The sequence below is a fragment of the Brienomyrus brachyistius genome, chromosome 1 (assembly GCF_023856365.1).
Source record: "Brienomyrus brachyistius isolate T26 chromosome 1, BBRACH_0.4, whole genome shotgun sequence".
Lineage (NCBI taxonomy): Eukaryota > Metazoa > Chordata > Actinopteri > Osteoglossiformes > Mormyridae > Brienomyrus > Brienomyrus brachyistius.
The window spans coordinates 5,880,567-5,900,542 of NC_064533.1; the positions used below are offsets into that span (position 1 = coordinate 5,880,567).

A 19,976-nucleotide genomic window follows, 5' to 3' on the forward strand; every position below is an offset into this window, starting at 1 on the left:
GGAATTTTTGACCATTCTTCAGGCACTGATATTGGATGAGAAGGCCTGGCTCGAAGTCTCCGCTCTAAATCATCCCAAAGGTGTTCTATCGGGTTGAGGTCAGGGCTCTGTGCAGGCCAGTCAAGTTCCTCCACACTAGACTCACTCATCCATGTCCTTATGGACCTTGCTTTGTGCACTAGTGCACAGCCATGTTGGAACAGGAAGGGGCCATCCCCAAAATGTCCCCACAAAGTTTGGAGCATGGAATTGTCCAAAATTGCTTTGAATGCTGTAGCATTAAGAGTTCCTTTCACTGGATCCAAGGGGCCAAGCCCAACCCCTGAAAAACAACCCCACACCATAACCCCCCCACCACCAAACTTTACACTTGGCATAATGCAGTCAGGCAATATCGTTCTCCTGGCAACTGCCAAACCCAGACTCATCCATCGTATTGCCAGACAGAGAAACGTGGTTAATCACTCCAGAGAACACGTCTCCACTGCACTAGAGTCCAGTGGCAGTGTACTTTACACCACTGCATCCGACGCTTTACATTGCACTTGGTGATGTAAGGCTTGGATGCAGCTGCTTGGCTATGGAAAACCATTCCATGGAGGAATATTTAGTAACAAGGAAATTTCAGGAATGGACTTATTGCACAGGTGGCGTCCTATCATGGTACCAGGTTTGAGCTCCTGAGAGTTACCCATTCTTTCGCAAATGTTTGTAGAAGCAGTCTGCATGTCTAGGTGTTTGATTTTATACACCTGTGGCTATGGAAGTGATTGGAACTTGAATTCAACAATTTGGAGGGGTGTCCCAATACTTTTGGCAATATAGTGTATGTGATTGTTTATACTGTGTGGGTTCATGGTATCTGTTATATAGAAGAGAATCTGCTATTTGAACAGTGTCAAAGTAAAATGACTAAGTACTGATTTCAGCTATGACCAGTAAAGTTAGCCCACGGTGCTGTTAAGTCACGCACCATCGGACCATATGGCCTGTCTTGCACATTTGCTGACTGTCCTTGCTTCTGATAGTTCTACAGTCATCTGCATGCCCTGCTGGAATGTAACATCTGGCAACCCTCAGGCACCACTGGTGACCTTCACCCGCATAGCTAGAAAAAAAGCAGACAGAGTGTACTTTGCTTGATTTACAAAAGATTTACAAGAAATCCATATTTGGACAGTCTTTTAATAATAATATATTGCGTAATATGAGTGATACTGTTTGAAAGTGTATCTTACCTGAATCACTTAACTCTAACATTTGGTTTTGTTTTATAAAAACAAAAAGAAGACGCTAACAGTTTTGGGGGGAAACACTTCAACTTCTTAGGCAGTAAATACTCCACAGGACAATGTAATCTTTTTGGCAGAGTATATTTTTTAAAGCAATAGTCTCAAATTGGCATTTTCCTGTCTATTGTAATGACAATGGTTGCTAATGTTTGTATGGTATATTCCAGAGTTCCTGGGTGATCCTTCAGGTCAGACTGGTAAACACACTTTAAAGAGTACAAGATGGACTATTATGGTTCCTCAACATTGTCTGATTCACTTAGGACTGCAGGCAGCCATCTTCTTTATATTTAATCCCAGCTTGTCAGCAATGTTTCACCTTTCCAGTAGCATGCGGAAAATGAGACTATCGCCAGGTCCTTCACACCCACGACCTTCCCCAGGAAGATGGAGAAAAGGGGGCTCAAAGGTGTTGATAGCCAGTCGGATCCCATGTCCTGCTACTTACCTCACAAACTCTGCGGCCTTTACCTTTGTGGATGCTGGCTTCAAATGGCAATGGTCCTTTATTTGTGGAATCATGAAGCAAACGCTTGACTTGCCAGCATGTGTGAACCACACGTGTTTTTTTGTACACACAAATTTCTCTTGGGATGGCTAACATTATGAAATGGATGGATGGATGGGATGGAGTAGGGGGATTTATTAGAGTTATTGGAAGATGGATGAATGGATTGGATAAATGGAATGGGCACCGAAGATTTTGTAAGACAAGCATTGATGCGGACGTGGCATAAGATTGAAGATGCTTCTGTGGATTCCAACAAAACAAAGATGGCCGCCTTAGGCTATAACTGCAAAGGGAAAGAAACACGCAATGAAAACAAATCAGGTTGCTAAGTATCAAATTAGAGGCGTAGTAGTCTCTACACCAATGGCTGCCAACAGGACAATGTTCAAGATATTCAGTCAATAGCGACACCCCACCCCCAAATCAGCGAAACGAACCACCGCAACATGGTGGCTCTCCAGATCATTTTCCTTGTAGAACTAGCTCTCACTGTAAAAAAGGGAGAACACTGTTTTAAATAGTCATAACTACTGACAGGTTTCAGTGCAACGTAATCAAATAAATGTAACCCCAATGTAGTATATGCCATGTACAGTAACAGAACGTGATGGGCTAAACCAGTATGGAGAATTGTGTAAATGGGTTATCACGAGGGGCGGCATAGTGGTGCAGTGGTTAGCACTGTTGCCTCACACTTCTGAGACCTGGGTTCGAGTCTCCGCCTGGGTCACACGTGTGTGGAGTTTGCATGTTCTCCCCATGTCATCGTGGGGTTTTTTCCGGGTACTCCGGTTTCCCCCCAAAGTCCAAAAACATGCTGAGGCTATTTGGAGTTGCTATATTGCCTGTAGGTGTGCATGTGTGAGTGAATGGTGTGTGAGTGTGCCCTGCGATGGGCTGGCCCCCCATCCTGGGTTGTTCCCTGCCTCGTGCCCATAGCTTTCGGGATAGGCTCCGCGACCCAGTAGGCTAAGCGGTTTGGAAAATGGATGGATGGGTCACGAAGGCATCATTTTATGGACCAAATGCACTCTGTGATTCATCTTTCATCAAATTCTACAAGTGAGCTACGACCAGACAGTTTCATTTTTCATGATGTCAAATGCTAAGCAAACATTCTTTGATTACATGGGGTTACTAATTTCCCATTGAATGATTACCAAAATCCACAGTAATTCCCAAGTACATCTTAGTAATGTTAGGTTCATGCTGAAAATGACAAACACTTTTGAGGCAAACAGTTTCATACCTATAGGCTGGGGAACTGATTTGTTTATTGGATTTCGTTTTATTGACAAAAAAAAATGTAATATCCAACCGCAATGCAGTTACAGAACTTGATTCAAATCCTTGTATTTTACTGCTCATTTTGCGTACAAATTGAGGTAATCATATACACAGGCTTTCAACTTACATACAGTAAACAAAAGTAGGGTTACCAACATTGCATTATGCAGACTATACAAAAGGTCTATATGACAATTCATCAAATTCTGAACAGTGGTTAAGAAAATTGTGTAAAGGGGAGGGGAAGGGTCCACAGAGACCACCTGGGTCACTCCATCCATTGCCCTAGATCTGTGACTTTCAACCCTGGTCCACAAAGACTGCAGTGCCGGCAGACTAATCTTCCCCATTCTCATTAAACTGCTAATAACCTCAGTAGTGAAATATTGGTTCAATTAGCATAATATCAATTAGTATAATCAAGTGCGTAAGTGCTTGGGTACACCAAACCCCCCCTCCAGCCCAAGCACCCTGCAGGGACCAAAGCAGACCAGCACCTTTCGAAATGGCTCTTGCTACTGACAGATATACCTATCAGAAAAACCATATTTCTACAGATATTTACTCCAATTAGTTCTACACCTCCCGTAAACCACCTAATAAACTGACCAACGGCTTTTTCCTTCCATGGTTTTTTTTTTTTTTTTTTTTTTTTTTTTTTTAAGATCAGCTCCCATTTGGAAAACAGGAAGTTAAAAAGAAACAACATTTGAAAGGAGCAAAGGCCCCAAGAAATAGTGTGGAGCTCGGTTTGTTAAACTAAACGAATCTATTAAGGACCCATATAAGAAACAATTTATCAAAACATGAACACGACGTAAAACATTCAAAAAAGTGTCAAAAAGCAAAGATACCAAAGCTTGTTCTTCATTCATATACGGCTTCAAAGGATCACCTGCAAAGCCAATATCACATCCTCCCATGACAACCTAACAACTTCCTCCCACAAGTTAAAAGTTGTACAGTTAAAGGCTGAACACGCTCAATTGCCACCTGATGTTTTAAAATTGTGAAGGAGCTTCTGTCAGAGAATTTGCTGCAAATAATCGCACACACTGTCTTTCAACCCGCTACATGCCAAAATGTCTTTCAACTGTGAGTAATCAAGTATAACAACCGGGTGGTTTCGGAAATGCATTTTACATACCAACAGAATACATTGCATGTCCTCATAACTGTCTTATCTGAGACCAGGTATTTGAACAGGAAGCCATAAAATAAATTATTTCTTATCTAGTCAACATTAAAAGACTTCCCCATGTGGAAAGATTTAAAACTCATCATGTCGTACTAGGGCTTCTCCAAAGTCAGTGGCTTGACTTCCAACGAACAAATCGTACTTTGCGATTATTTCTTCTTTAGTGAGTTGACCATCCTGGAACAAGTAAAACAGAATTCGGTTCAATTTTATATCCTTTGAATTATACAAACACATATTTCACACAGGGGGCGGCATAGTGGTGCAGTGGTTAGCACTGTTGCCTCACACCTCTGGGACCCGGGTTCAAGTCTCCGCCTGGGTCACATGTGTGCGGAGTTTGCATGTTCTCCCCATGTCGTCGTGGGGTTTCCTCCGGGTACTCCGGTTTCCCCCCCCACAGTCCAAAAACATGCTGAGGCTAATTGGACTTGCTAAATTGCCTGTAGGACTGCTTGTGTGAGTAAATGGTGTGTGAGTGTGCCCTGCGATGGGCTGGCCCCCCATCCTGGGTTGTTCCCTGCCTCGTGCCCAATAGGATAAGCGGTTTGGAAAATGGATGGATATTTCACACAGGACAGACCATCGAATCACACTCTCTTTCTAATTTGATTATAATGTAACAACTTTCAGAAAGTAATTTTGGCCTTTAAAAGTGCTTCCAAGCAAAGTACATATTTGACTTCTAAAAATGTCAGATCTTTGCGATTTAGCTAGTAACCAACTCTGGTGCATGCCTTAAAAATCTGCAGTGAGCATAATTTATACATTTATTGAAAATACAGAATTCTGGACTCACCTTGTCCGTGTCAGACTCGTAGACCAGGTGCTTTGCTTCTGCTTCAGCGTGGTCGTAATCCGAAGGCAGGATCCAGTCCCTCGTTTCTTCCTTGTCCATCTTCCCATCTTTATTCTTGTCCCGGAACTCCACAAACTGCTCTCGCTCCGTCTTCACCCACTCGGGTTCCTGGGGGTCACCCTCATGGTTGTACATGTCCCCTGGTAAGAGAAAGAACCAGTTTGGGGGGGGGGGTGAACTTTTGTTCAATCCTTTACGTTCTGGGTAGATTTAAAGCAGTTTATCCACCAGTCTATACATCACAATGCAGCTGCATAGCTAACAGAAACTGTATTCCAGAGTAACCATAGCAACAAACCCTCAGTCACACAGTGGGCAGGCTAATTCTGACACTGATTAAAAAGCCTCCCTGACTAAACAATCCAATTAATCATGTCACCAATGTGACCAATGTGCACTTTTTCCATAAGTGTCGCACGCACCTTGCTTTTCTGTGTACAGATTTCACAGTCTCAATTATTTGAAATGAATGGAATTATCTGCACTTTTGAAAGCATTACAGCTTAACGGCCCAGGGCATATTGCACGTTAACTTTCTTTTTCTGTTGTTGAGTATAATCACAAATTATCTGCACATGATGTTGATGAGGCACCATGAGAGTATGGAAGGGCTGCTAGTGATTTGATAATTAGTACATTTACAGAGGTAGGTTGGTGCTAAGGGATCGTTAGCAAATTCAGCGATCCATAATGAAGTGAAGAATAGGTGTCCTGTCAAGGATCCTCTATACACTTCCAGCCAGGAGAGGCTTATGCCTCTCAAACGGACCCTAAAGTCCAGCAGCTGGGTGCCCTATGGATAGTCTCAATGATACTCAACGTCTGTGAACTAAAAATATTTCAAGAAATTTCACTGGAATTTCCTTAATTCGGTAAGAAAAATATCAGCTTATTAAAAAGGAAATTCATATGCAAATTCAGCCTTCCAAATATGCAACAATCTTAAAAAAAAATCATTGTTGCTGTATGAGAAAATAAACATTACAAAAGGAGTGACTCTGGTCCTTTTAAGTACCGAGGGGTGTCGCTCACTGCGTTACATGTTTTATGATTTGCATGTTTTCACAGTTTGTAGTTTTTCATGTCCCATGCAAACCAGCCAAGTTTAAGGAACTGTACTAAACTGCACATCAATCGTTTCATATATACCTGATGTGACTGCTGTACTTACCGATGTATTCCTCCAAGTCAATATATCCATCCCCATTCTTGTCGATGTCCTCCATGGTTTCCTACAGAATATAAAGAATAACCACATCTTGGGTGTTTCTCAATATGCTTAGTTGACCGTACTTGTGTTCATCTTCCATTGCCGAAGACCAGTTCCAATACTCAAGAACAATGGTACAAAAGACGGTAAAAATCCCCAGATGTCATTCTTGCCTCACCCTAAATATCAAGGATCCCTTGGTTGCATCCTCACTGAACGAGAGCAATCCCATGATTCATTGCGGCCCAAGTTCGTTCTTGGGAGGCAAGTTAGCAAGATGGGTCTTGCCAAGACCACAGTTACGATTCTTGGTATTGGGAAACACCCCTTAATTCTGTTCAATACACACACACTTTCCACATCCTCTCACTCAGGAAACAACACACTGCTTTCCTCCCTCATGCACAAGTAATTTTAAATTGCAATGCAGACACACCAGCACCACGATGTCCTTCATGTAGTCAAACTCCTCCGGATGCAGGAAAGCTGTAAACTCCTCCTTGCTGGCGATAAGGTCGCCATCTTTGTCGGCCATCTTGAAGCGCCTCTCGTCCCGCGACATCATCTGCTTGTAGTTGAAGCCGTCGTCGGGGTCATTGTCATCTGTGGGGCTCACAGCGTTACTGCTCGTGTGACACCTTTCGGAGCGGCATTAGTGTCACATTAAAAGTGATCGGGATATGAGTAGACACACGAAGGGCAGTGAAGGGCAGAGTATACTGAAGGCAGTGAAGAAGGCACTGATGACTGATTCTGGCTGTAACTTCTCCAGAACATTGGACCTACTCAGCTTCCATGCTCAACTCTTTGGTCTTACCCAAGAAAACACAAAAAGTTACAATTCAATACTATTCCCGCGAGATCACACTAGTGAGACCATTCCATACCAGGTACCCCCTACCATTTATCCAGTTTTTATTAACCCCTTTAACCCAGTCCAGCAAGATTGTAGAAAGGAAAAAATAAATTAATTAATTAATAAACTCGATGAAGACAAAGACCACACCAATGTATGCAATCAATAAGAAAGTCGCCCATCTCTGCGTCCATCTCACGTCGGATCGTTTGACAGGAGAGCGACAAACCTCAGAAGTGGAGACCTACCAAGCACATAGCCGTAGGTCACATTCTTGTATTCCTCCCAGGAAATGACGCCATCCTCGTTGAGGTCGTGGCCCTTCCACTGCCGGTCCACGTCATCATAAATCCAGCGCTTCTGCGCAAACTTGATCCATTTCTTCATCTCCTCTGTCGTGACGAACCCATCTTTGTCTTCGTCGATTTTTTCTACAATCTTTCTGCGGAGAGACAAGATCAACGGGCCGGCCAGGTAAGTGACGGCGTGAGGCAACGGATATACCATTTCACGGGACACATTGTTGGAGTAAACTGCTTAAAAATAAAACATGCCTTTCACCTTATGCATTCAGCACTGCAAAGCTAGGAAATTTATTAAATATGAAAAAACTTCAGGGGATTATAATGGCAGGAGATCCTGCCACAGAATGACAGATGCACACAACCAAATAGGTACCGAGAATCTAGTGACCATCACTGTACTTAACGTTCTAAGGTTCCGTACCCCAGTCTCTCTTTACTCTCCTCGGGGGTGAGCTGGTCAAATGTCTTGGCCTCTTCCTCGCCGAGGAAGGCGTCGTGGTCGTAGTCGAAGCTCTCGCCGTCATCGTGCTCCTTCTCGCTCAGCGGGTCGTCGTGGTGAACGCGGTCTTTCTTCTCCATGGGCTTGCTGGTGGCATACACCACACACAGCGCGAAACACATCACCAATGGCCGTAGCTCCATCACGCAACGCTCTGTCAAGACATGAGAGGTTCGGTGAGAATCAACCTGTTTGGGTCAAAGATGTATGACGTGATTGTTTAACATATCGGTATTGGTCGATATCTGCTTAAATTGTTTTTTTTTTTTTTAAATCAAGACATTGGCATGAGTTCTATGTGTCAGCCTTGGTCAGTTTTGCCAGCTGATATCTCGACTTTAGTTAATATTCAAATTTAGCAGCACCAGAGCTAAAGACATAACTACTAAAACGATGGAAATGTTTGCAGTGGACGATCGTCCATTTTCCATAGTGGAGGTTGAGGGATTTCGTCAGCACATTCGACATTTAAAACCTCGCTACAGTCTCCCAAGTTGGCGCTGCTTCGCCGGTGCCGCACTGCCAGTTACGGGATGGGGATGCAGTACACGTTCATTGGATCTAAAGTAGGAAACGTCTCACTTGTTGATCACAGTTCCAGTTCCTTAACCGTGACAATACTGAGACAAAGAATGTCACAAAAAAGTAATCAAAAGCCTTTTATACTTGCTTACTATAAAGACGATGTAGCCTGGTTATTGTAGTTAAGTGAAGAATGATGTAAAATGTAAAAACACATTTTAATCACTGTTCTCAAAGCCTTGATCTTCTCAAATTATATGTCATTAGCTACCCAGTCCCTGAGGATGGTGTGAGATAGAAGAAAACACGCCGAAGCCCCGTAAACCACGACCTAATCCACAATAAAGACCCGTACTTCGAGGACTAGCTGCCATTGAGAATAATTCATTTATTTGACAACCGCGGAGTTTCCTAAGCGGCGGCCACATCCTTCATCAGGACCAAGTTGAATTTTAATAATGTATTTATTATGTTTAACAAATAAATGCTTCGAGGAATCGACTGAAACATTAGATCGACGAATTTCCTTTATGTAACAGACGAATGGAAACGATATTACCAATAACGGGACTGGGACATTAACGCTTAGATTTCTAGACATTTCTCTCCTCGACGACACAAACCTTAAATTATGTATGGCATATCTATTTCAGACTTAGGGAAGAACACAAAGACCACGCTTCCATTTTCGTACGGTTAAATAAAAAAACACACACAACGCGCACCAATTAAGTTCATTATTAATTTAAAATTCTGGCTGGACACACGAACTTGTTCATGCCACAGAGTGACAATAAGCCAATATTCTTCACTTATAGAGTAGACTATGAATTGGAATGTAACAGCGTAAAAACAACAATAATAAGTAATAATCTAAAAAGGCACGAATTCCGATCAGCAAACATAAAAACACAAGACAAATCAAAAATTTATAGCTTCCAGCCAGCCATCTAGGGTCTGGTGTGCGGAACGTTAATTCCCGGCAAGATCGAATAGCGGTAAAGCAATGATGTCAGTATAAAACGACCAAGTAAGAGAAAAAAACGTGATATCCGAATTACCAACCCAAACAGAAGTACAGCGCCAAAGAAACACACCTACCGATTGATATAGAGTCAAACACCCAACGCGATCTGTCCTGTAACCGCAGATGTCTGAATAAAGAAGAGATCGGCGGATCTACGCCCCTTCGCTACAGTATTTCCTGCAGAAAAAAACAAGGCGGACCAATAAAATCGACCTAAAGGCTCCGCGCGTCAGTGACGTAACGTTCCTTTGGCGTCTTCCGATTGGTCTGCCGCAATAGAACACGATTATCTGATTGGCTATGAATCGCCACGTCCTCAAACCCGTGGAAGAAATCTATTTTACACCTCATATTGGAAACTCAGAAAAAAAGTCAGAAGAAATATTTAATCAATTTAATCCCCTCCTTCAGAACTTAAATTCATTTTAATTGTAAGCACAAGTATTGATTTTAATATAGCAAAGTTATTAAACGTTAGACGGCGGTTGTTGGAGCAATCTAATTTTATACCCCACTCCCATTGAATCAATTTCTTTGTTTCGCTGTTCATTTTCTTAATGTGATTAACTGAAAATGAACAGGTCAAGACCGGCAAATACTAATTAACAATCCGGTTGCTGAAGGTAGAATGGCTAATTGACACGAGTGGCAGCCCTTGTCCATTCAAATAGAATAGAATAGAATAGAATAAACCTTTATTATCCCACGAATGAGAAATTAAAAAATTAAAAATTCACAATATGCTAATGTGTTAATGTTTATTCTGTTTTACATTTAAATGTAGAATATTAAATCATAACCTCGCGACCATGACATAGATAGAAGGCAGGATGGATGGATGAATGTGAAATCATTAAGTTATTTTTAAGAAAAAGTATTTCAGTACAAAACTGATATCCGGCCACTTGAGATAGATGATTACCAATTTTTAACTAATTACACGATCGCCCAATAATTATGCACTGGTCTTCATGTTACTGTCCAGGAAGTACCTGACATTGTCAGGGAAACTGAAGAGTTTGCTGCTGCAATTTTTAGGAAGACCATTAATCTTAAATTGCCCAGTAAAAAGATAATACTGTAAGCTTCAGTTAAAGGGATCAATTACTTATAAAGCTGTCATATCACCTGCAATCCAACACTTGTTACATACTTACAATTTTTTAAATGTAGCCTAAATATCAAAAATAATAGTGCACTGCAGTTCGTTAAACAAATAATACAATTATGTCATGCATCTTTTTAAAATGAAGCTTATGCACAAAACTGTTTATTTGATGTGCATACCAAATAAAATAAAAGTTCATAAATAAGGGGTTTATTTAAATTATATTTTATCACAGTAGTCTCAGTATATTTTACCAGCTGATATCAGATAGATCAATTGTATTTATTAATGCAATATTCAGCTTGCGGAAAGTTTACTTCTCATAATTCCACTATTTTCGCGACTTGCCTTAGTCAAGAATCGGACTGAGCTAAACATTATGCAGTTATTACGTATAGTTCTTAATATCCCAAAAAATCTATTGCCACAATCATCGTGGTAGTGACATGTGAAGCTGTGAAATTCCACTTTCTGGAAAAGATCCATAATCGATGGTCATATTACATTTGCTGGTCATCGCAGGGGAACCCCCCCCCCCCCCAGCTCACAGCGAGTCTTCGGCTCCCCATTTGTCGGTATCCCGCAGGAAAGCCCGGCTGCTTTCGCCATCCCGAAATCTGAAGTGTTTTCCACATACATCAAACCCCCCACCGAGTCGATCATCGCCAGCAGTGTCGCGAACACGGACACCAAGGTGGCGATCAGGTACACCTTAAGTGGGAGACTCATGTCTCTTTCCAGTGGGATGCAGGACCTGGGAGAGAGAGAACAAGCATCAACAAACACGCAAAATCATTCCGGTAAAATAAATTGTTAGTAAATCTAGCGACAGTCAATTAGTATACCACATGTTTGTAAAATTATACTACGATTCGTCTCAAGATTAAATTCCACCTACGTTTATTTGAAATTCGACCCTCCTTCTTGGACTATAACAGACACCCGTAACAGCGTGGATTTGCAATTACTTCGCTGAAATATTTATTTGAAAGCGGAAGTTTCTGCTAGTTACTTTATATCCTTCGGGTCCTAACCGACCCCACCTATCTCTTCCGTGGAAACAGCGGTAGTCACGGTGCTTTCCAAGCGACGTGTATAGTTCTGCTGTTTCATAGCAGGCCCACATAGGAAAATTACACCGTTTAATGAACGTTTCTCACGGTGCAGATGTTGCAGAAAGAATAACGGAGAGCATTCTCCGTTTCTGTTACACAGCAGCATCGCCCAGTAGCCAGCACACCTCTAGGGCTGGAGGGAGTGCTCCTCCCCTCTTTGGTGAGTTTCCTTTGGCTCCAAAAACATGCATTTCAGCCCAAGTGTCAGAAAGCTGCCCATAGTGTGTGATCGTGATTGTAACCTGAGATGGACTGACATCCCATCCCCCATGGCATCTGGGATTAGCTCAACAGACATTTTTGGACTGCAGCAGGAAACCCAAACAACCATAACAACATGGGTAATAACTATAGAAACATGGCTAATAAACAAAGTTTGAATCTGAAATTAAATTACTAAAAATATAGTGTGTAACCACTTCATCACCAGCTAGGCACCACTTGAGATTTTGGGCCCCATGAAAGCATATATTAGGCCTCAAACCCAGACCAATTCTATTATCTTCCAATTTTTTTAAGGTCTCTGTCACTCAGGGGCCCTTAGAACCATCCTAACTCCACCCCCCACCCCCCCTTTACAGTGCCCCTGTCACCAGCACACCTTACATCATAATTTGGTTCCATATATTGGAAATTGCAAAAGAGCAGACCAGCCAATGGAAAGATAAGAAACTATTGTAAAGCCTTTAGCTGAGAAGAATGGCCAGCCAGGAAAAGACAGAATCACGAACCTTTTATAGATTGTTCTAACGGGAGGTTTAGAATTGGTTAGCATACATCATGTACCTGTACAGCTCTGGCGTGAATAACATCCAGGGCATCCAGCTGTGAATCGATTCGGAGGCCCTGATACCAAGGTTGCAGTGCCATCCACTGAGTCACCCACCGGCCAGAAAGGTACATACTATCATGCATATATCTCCGAGTCACCCACCGGCCAGAAAGGTACATACTATCATGCATATATCTCCGAGTCACCCACCGGCCAGAAAGGTACATACTATCATGCATATATCTCCGAGTCACCCACCGGCCAGAAAGGTACATACTATCATGCATATATCTCCGAGTCACCCACCGGCCAGAAAGGTACATAACATCAGGCATATATCTCCGAGTCACCCTCCGGCCAGAAAGGTACATAACATCAGGCATATATCTCCGAGTCACCCTCCGGCCAGAAAGGTACATACTATCATGCATATATCTCCGAGTCACCCTCCGGCCAGAAACGTACATATCAGGCATATATCTCCTTCCCCATCTCACAGGACTGGGTGATCCCATCCAGCGTGTCACAAGCCTGAATGCTTGTTGCTATGATTTATTCATGTTACAGACAAACCTGTAATTGTGTTGTAACATTTCCACACACCCTGTGGTTTTAGCTGATGACTGCACACTGACAGTATTACATATGACAGCCCCCTACAGGCAGCTGGGAGTTAAGGGCCTTGCTCAAGTGCCCATAGATGTACTGAAGCTGGGCTTGAACTGCCCCACCACACACACACACACACACACACCTTTGCAATTCATTTCTAGGGGGAAAACTTCAATCCCAATTTAATGGCCTTAACAATAAGTAACCAAAAAAAACACAAGACTTTTGACACTTTTACTTTTTTCATAGCATTCACAGATCTTTGTGGGAACCTGAAAAATGGTTCCTACAACATGAAAATATATGGTTTTTATTCCATGGTGGGGAACAGTTGGTTCCCACCATGAAATATAAATCTAATTCTCTCTCTCTCTCTCTCTCTCACTATTTTATTTATGATGTTACAAAAACAATGAAAAGCTAAAAAAAAGTTTGTTTTGAATTTCATAATTGGTAATTTCATAAAATTGTCCTACAACATGAATTCCCGTCATGCCACTTAAGTCCTTCATGATTTTCAGTCACATGGTCACTCTGCGGGTGTAACCACATCACTCTGCGTTTCCATCTCGCTCCCTGCTTCCTGATGACCTGAAGCACTCTGGCTTGAAGCAGACTCCAGCACGCCACATCCAAGTCCTGGCTGTTCCGAATCGGAAGCCTCGGCCTCAGACCCAGATCCGCTCGGGCTGGGACTGCTAAATGTGCGAGTCCCTCCCCACCTCTTTTTTGGGTTCTGGATGAAACTGCAGACTGTGCTGTTTCGGCCCAAGAATTCGCTGTCATTCAGCTGCAGTACTTCAATGCCTTGTGGTTAAGAACAACAAAAAATAATAATTGGCATTTTTAAAAGTAGCAATAATTAATTGACATATTTCCATGTTTCAATGATTTATCCTAGCCAGAGTTAGGATCACACAAATACTAGAGTTCTGGGACCAACCTGAGCTGGGCTCCCCCTCCTTTTTCTCAGAGAGGAAGGTGCGTTGCATCATTAACTTTTTCACCGTGTGGCACTTGTACTGCAGCTGGGGGCTGGGCTCCTTATCTAGAAGAAGCATACCGACAATAGGGGAAACTTCAGAACACAATTCTCAATTGTGATTTCACGAATCAATTTACGATTTCCCTCAAGAAATGTAATTCAGGCAAGTCATTATTTGGGTAACAGAAATAATGCCATATTAGTTACTTTTAAATACTTCAATAATTTCTTCTTTCCCTTAGAAAAATTACAATAGAAACGTACCACCCGCGTCGGTTTCATCGAAGATCACACAAGTGCCAAGAACATCTGAGAGAAAAACAAGCAAGCGAGATATTTCACTCTATGCTAAGAGAAACTATGCCCATCAAACGAAACGGATAGAAATAAAAGCGTAATCAAATCAACAAACGTACACATTACAACGTGAGGCTGCCACCCCTCTCCTAGATATACAGAATGAACCTGAGTAATAAAGCAAAGCAGCATCGCATTCATTAATATAATCTGAGATTAAAGGGCTTAATTACCTTCATACTCCCCAGCAAATACATACGCCCCGACCTGCATCATTGGTTGCTCGGTGTCTATTCCCTGCAAACCCAAGCATATTGGTTATTTCTCCGGTTATCTACTAGTTCCATTGTATTTAACGAAATTTATTTAGAAGTAATAGGTGCGGTTGACCAAAGAGAACCCGATAACTCACACAGGTTTAAATAACGTTTACAAATAAAACCGCTTCAACGTATGAGAAGACTTACCACGATTTTACACTGACCCTCGGATTTTGTTAAAAAATCTGAATCGATGATTCCTGAAAGTTCAACCAGAACGAGCTGTTCCTAAATTAAGGGAAAGAGACAAAAAAAATTACGTTTTGCCGAACTGTTGCTCCGTGACTCTAGATACCTAATGGCATTAAACATTACGTGCATAACCGCAATCATTGTAAACTTTTTCCATCATAAAGATATCCGTTTCTCTAACCTCTTCTTGCCATTCATCTTCCATTGTGAAATACGCCCCTGTATTCCTTCACATTGCATTTGGTTCCGTTTTAGTAAGAATGAGGAGATTTGCAGATGCGGGCGGCCATTTTTGTTGTGCTGTAGCAAGACCAAGTAATCGATGCCTGATTTCATGGATGATGGTGATGATGATGATGATGATGATGATGATGATGATGATGATGATGAATAAAAATAATAATAAAGATAATAACGATGCAAATAATAATTAGAATGGGATCTCTTGTAAAGGATAATAAAATTGACCAGGTAGTCTCCTTCAGAAGATACCTATATAAGTACGAATAAAAAATAAATATATGGAATAATTAAATTCGATGGGAAAACAAAGTTACATGTTGATTACACTTGTGTTATACATTTTATACGTTATTGCCAAATCTCCTAAAAGAGCACTAACGCCAGTTACCGCTAGATGGCCACAGAGAACCCGTCATTTTTCTGAAATCGCTCATCCGAGAAAGAATGTAAAGGCGCTTCAATGAAGAAACCATCCGTTCAGGTTAACCGAAAAGAAGTCACGGTAAATTACGAATGGCTGACAACTTAAGTAGTACAGGAATCATGTTTGGATGTTCTTTGTTAAAGCATTTTATAAGATAAACATTATAATCGTTATCGACGATAAGAGAACGTTTCTTTCGCATGTCCATCCGTCCATCTTCCACCCGGTCATCCTGGTTAGGGTCGCGGGTCTCTTGGATGTGCAGGATGGATATCATCTTCCGCTTAATCCGGGGTCGGGTCGCGGGGGCAGCCGTCTCAGCAGGGAGACCCAGACTTCCCTCTCCCCGGCCACTTCATCCAGCTCCTCTGGGGGGCTCCCGAGGCGTTCCCAGGCCAGCCGAGAGACATAGTCTCTCCAGACTGTGTCCAGACCAGAGGATGGATATCTCGTGTGTTTTAATAGCTCGCGCATTTTTGATTTGTATGAAACTGTGATTGCATGGTGAACAGATCTTAAAAATATTTCCCAGAATGACTAAGTGCAGGGATATTTGTGGTGGAAACTCAATATTGCATCGCCTTACCGTCAGACACAAGCATCATCTCTGGATCCCAGGTTACTGACAGGCTGGGTTTTTTATTTCCGAGTGTAGAAATACTTGCGGCGGAGGTTCGATAAAGCATCACGTGACATTGAGATGGACGCATCCGTTCTGGACCACATTTAGATACAGGTCTTAGCTAGACCTATTCAACTCTGGGCAAAGCCTCATACCACACCCACATCTCGGTTAGACTTCAAGTGTGTGTGTGTGTGTGTTTGTATGTGTGAACTTCATTATCACTCCAAGGTACCAAGGGATTCAGACAGTGGCTAACTCTCTATGCAATTTAACATCCCTAATCCTCCTTAGTAAAGAACAGGGTAGGAAACTGGGAAAAGGGGTTAACCAGAGGAAACCTTGACAGGAACAGGGAGAACATGCACACACCTCATACCCAGAGCTAGGATTCGAACCCACAACCCTACGAGGCTACAGCCCTAACAGCTAAGTCATATTGCCCCTATTGCTAAATATTCTCCATGAATAATATAATACATATGAATCAATATAAATATTGATATGAATCTCGATTAGTGCCCCTGCTTTTCCTCAGAAACAGAATTCACTTTATTGGCCAGGTACACTTGCATGCATTGGGAATTTGTCTGGGCAGTGGTACATGCATTCAAAGAAGATATAGAACATAAGCACAGGTCTTCATGCGCGGACAGGTCAGCCTTAGGGGGAGGTTGTGTACTCTGAGTAAGCGGCTTTTCTCCCCTAATCCCTCCGAAACTCGTAAGCGTTTAGTCACCTGCAGGTCAAGGTATCACAAAGGGACCCGTTCCACCCAACTGCCTCTGATACAGCAGGGTCTTGTGGCCCAGAGCTGTCGATTAGCCAGGGTGTGACGCTATTGGCTGGCTTCAGGGTCACTACGGAAACAGATTAGCAGTTTAGGGGACAGCAGCCACTCAGTGCACAGAGCGTGTAATTAATGCCAAGTCATCCCCATTAGGAGGCCCAGCAGAATCTAAGGCTGCAGCAGTGTCTATGGCAATGGCAGCATCAGCACTGCATAAACAAGTAGAGAAAAATCCCTCCCAATGAAAACTGATGTACATAATTTATTACTCTCACTCTATTAATTCCAAAATAAAATACACTTCCAACGGGCACTTAGGATGCCTGTTATTAGGACATTCTTCTGAGAGTATGATGGTCTCAGTGCCGTGTGTTTGTATATATGTGCTGTGCTGACTAGGATTGCACTACTTGTTGATTGGTATTTAGTCATTGTCATTGTCTTATGTTTAATGACACTAGTCTGGAGGAATTCTTTGCATGTACATTGGACAATAAAACTTTGAAAGGGCTAATTTTATATCCAATAGGCTGATGAGAGCCTCTTCTCCAAAGGCATCCTGGGAGGGTTTGTGTACAATCTGCTTGCAAAACTGGTTTCCATCCAAACAGTCTGGAACAGGAGTTCAGGTCATCAAAAGCAGCCCACAGGGGAACGGGGCTGCTGTGTACATCAAGTCGTTGATTTAATATTGCAGGCCATGGCTTATGAAACCCCAGGTGAACATGAAGGCCTGTGTTTTCCCTATGACCGTGTTTGTGCAGTGATCTCTCGGTGGGGTTACCCTTCAGGGAGTACCCCGGAGAGAAATGGCCTTCACACGCACACACGTGCGCATACACACACACACACACACACACACAAACATAAGGGTGCAGCATCCTTACTGCTGGGGTAGGCTTGGGAGTGGAAAGTAAGTATCTTTAAGTGTTTTCATTTTGTCCCATTCCACTCCCCCCCCCCCCCCCCAGCCATATATACTCCTGCCCCCCCCTTTTTTTAGTCCTCCAATCCTCTTTGTGAAGAGTGACGTCCGCTCTGGTCAGGAGCAGGGTTAAGCTGGGAGCTCCCCCTCTCTATCCCGCCTCATCGGAGCATCCCGCTGCCACAGTCCTCGTCCCCCGCCTCCCTGCCTCGCGGCTGCTGCTACAACCCCGCCGAGCATCACCCATCATTTCTCTGCCAGATCTGCTCCTCTGCTTCCTCTTTCGTCTGCAGACTGTGCCGAGAGAGTCAGAAAGACAGCTGACGTTTGGGAGGAGTCCCAGCAAACGAAGGTTGAAGAACATAAACGATCCACGGGACGCAATGTGCTCAGTGAGATAATATTGTTTTTAGTTATTGTTTTTCATGAGAGCCCCCACCCCCGCCTGGGCGTCCCGCTGTCTCTCTTTTTATCTGAGCACCACATGTGAATTGTTTCGAGACCCACTGTATGACCGCGGATCTGCGGAGACTTGAGGCAGAGCCCGGAGCAGGGTCGCAGGGGTCGGACGGCAGGAGGAACAAGAGAGGCCGCTGCTCTGGATTTCTCGAAGATGGAGGGGCACAGGTATGAGGGGCTCGGAGATGACGGGGACGTGGACCGGTGGAGGATGCCGACGGATGCGGATCCTGCCCGACACATCCGCCGGCCGGCTGTCCAAGTGCATGGGCATGAGACTGTTGCCCAGCGCTACACTGCCACCCGCATCCAGGCAGGCTATGCGCCAGAGAGGTGAGTGAACCAGCACCCACCACCGGGCGGTTTAGCGTTAGCTGCTAACGTCAACGCCAACGACCATCACATCAATGGTTGAGTCCTTGACATGAACTCGAACTGCGCGCATCCATTTCACATGCAAGTTTCGCTAGCATAGTTCACTTGATATTTTAATTAATTATAATACAATTTTAATAAGGGGGGGGTCTAAATTTATAGATAATAAAATCAGTACCAGTACAAAGTTTCTCTATAGATGGCGTAGCAGCGCAGCGGAAGTGTAATCCCCACGGAAACACGCAACTAAAATTCCCCTCTCCTTTGGTCTTTAGCCAGAGAAATGGCACATCTGTCGAGCTCCGTTTGCCATATGAAAGACGCTAAATGGACACAGAACGCGATGCCACAAAGAGCGGTTCACGTGGAAACGGAACGTTCATTATGGCCTGGATAAATAATGCAGTGTCTGAGCCAGGCACCCTTTTATCCGGGAAAGTGCAGTTACAGGACCGTCGCGTTTCAGGCCGCCTTTGATCATCACAGTGGTGTTTGCGAGAAAAGCAAGAAATGTAACGTTAGAATTGTGGCGTCTTGTCAGCTGGCAAGAGACATGCAGTCTCCTGCCATAACCTGTGGCAAGTGCACTAAGGTCAATATTTAAGCGTTTAAACGGCTGTTATTTTTGTTACTGTGGTTGTTATTCGTTTGTTTTACATTCTGTTCATTCCAGCGTTCCTGTTCCACTACAGGCTGTCAGTATTAGCTGATTGTCTGTATTTCTTATATCTGCCAACCTGCCATGACGTCGAGCATGATAGGTGGTTAGAGGATAGATGGATGGATAAACTGGTAGATGTGCCTTTTTTTCTTCATTCAGAAATAAGTTTGGAGACTCTCTACCACTTTTATATACTTTGCAACAAGATACTGGTACATTCTGTGACGAATATGAGGTTAATCTCCTACACATTTGTGAAAGATTTTAAATATGTGTCACATTTCCTTCTCTGGGAGCCTTCTCTCCATCTACATTCTAAAGGAGCAGAATCCACAGGGGCAGAGGAACATACACCATGCATTTCCCGATTAATGCTGACCTTCTCATTGTCCAAATGTATGACTTGGCTTTAGATATTGGCCAATACCTAACCAGAGTATCACCCATCCATCCATTTTCCAAACCGCTTATCCTACTGGGTCGCGGGGGGTCCGGAGCCTATCCCAGAAG

The 19,976-nt window shown here is 43.1% G+C and overlaps 2 protein-coding genes across 2 annotated transcripts; both read right to left on the bottom strand.

The window, feature by feature from the left end:
- Positions 1-3,071: 3,071 nt before the first annotated feature.
- On the bottom strand, positions 3,072-8,199 carry LOC125744958 (calumenin). The gene is made up of 6 exons (XM_049017286.1): positions 7,940-8,199; positions 7,462-7,655; positions 6,794-6,960; positions 6,319-6,379; positions 5,088-5,287; positions 3,072-4,465 (listed from the first exon to the last, which is right to left on the bottom strand). Exons 1-6 carry the CDS (start codon positions 8,158-8,160, stop codon positions 4,361-4,363), a joined length of 948 nt encoding a protein of 315 aa, XP_048873243.1. The 5' UTR covers positions 8,161-8,199; the 3' UTR covers positions 3,072-4,360.
- Positions 8,200-13,339: 5,140 nt separating this feature from the next.
- Positions 13,340-15,306, bottom strand: gtf3c6 (general transcription factor IIIC, polypeptide 6, alpha). The gene is made up of 6 exons (XM_049017300.1): positions 15,149-15,306; positions 14,923-15,003; positions 14,689-14,752; positions 14,423-14,467; positions 14,117-14,221; positions 13,340-13,980 (listed from the first exon to the last, which is right to left on the bottom strand). The coding sequence occupies exons 1-6, from the start codon at positions 15,170-15,172 to the stop codon at positions 13,703-13,705; spliced, it is 597 nt and encodes a 198-aa protein (XP_048873257.1). The 5' UTR covers positions 15,173-15,306; the 3' UTR covers positions 13,340-13,702.
- Between the last annotated feature and the right edge of the window lie 4,670 nt (positions 15,307-19,976).

What these genes read in the sequence shown, in the direction of transcription:
- LOC125744958 (XM_049017286.1), bottom strand. Translation starts at nt 8,160, where the DNA reads ATGGAGCTACGGCCATTGGTGATGTGTTTCGCGCTGTGTGTGGTGTAT. An exon ending in TGACTTGGAGGAATACATCG is followed by an intron (nt 5,288 to 6,318) that starts GTAAGTACAGCA and finishes TTCTCTTACCAG; the next exon opens with GGGACATGTACAACCATGAG. An exon ending in ACGAGTCTGACACGGACAAG is followed by an intron (nt 4,466 to 5,087) that starts GTGAGTCCAGAA and finishes TACTTGTTCCAG; the next exon opens with GATGGTCAACTCACTAAAGA.
- gtf3c6 (XM_049017300.1), bottom strand. Translation starts at nt 15,172, where the DNA reads ATGGAAGATGAATGGCAAGAAGAG. An exon ending in ATTTGCTGGGGAGTATGAAG is followed by an intron (nt 14,468 to 14,688) that starts GTAATTAAGCCC and finishes TTTTTCTCTCAG; the next exon opens with ATGTTCTTGGCACTTGTGTG. An exon ending in GGAGGGGGAGCCCAGCTCAG is followed by an intron (nt 13,981 to 14,116) that starts GTTGGTCCCAGA and finishes CTTAACCACAAG; the next exon opens with GCATTGAAGTACTGCAGCTG.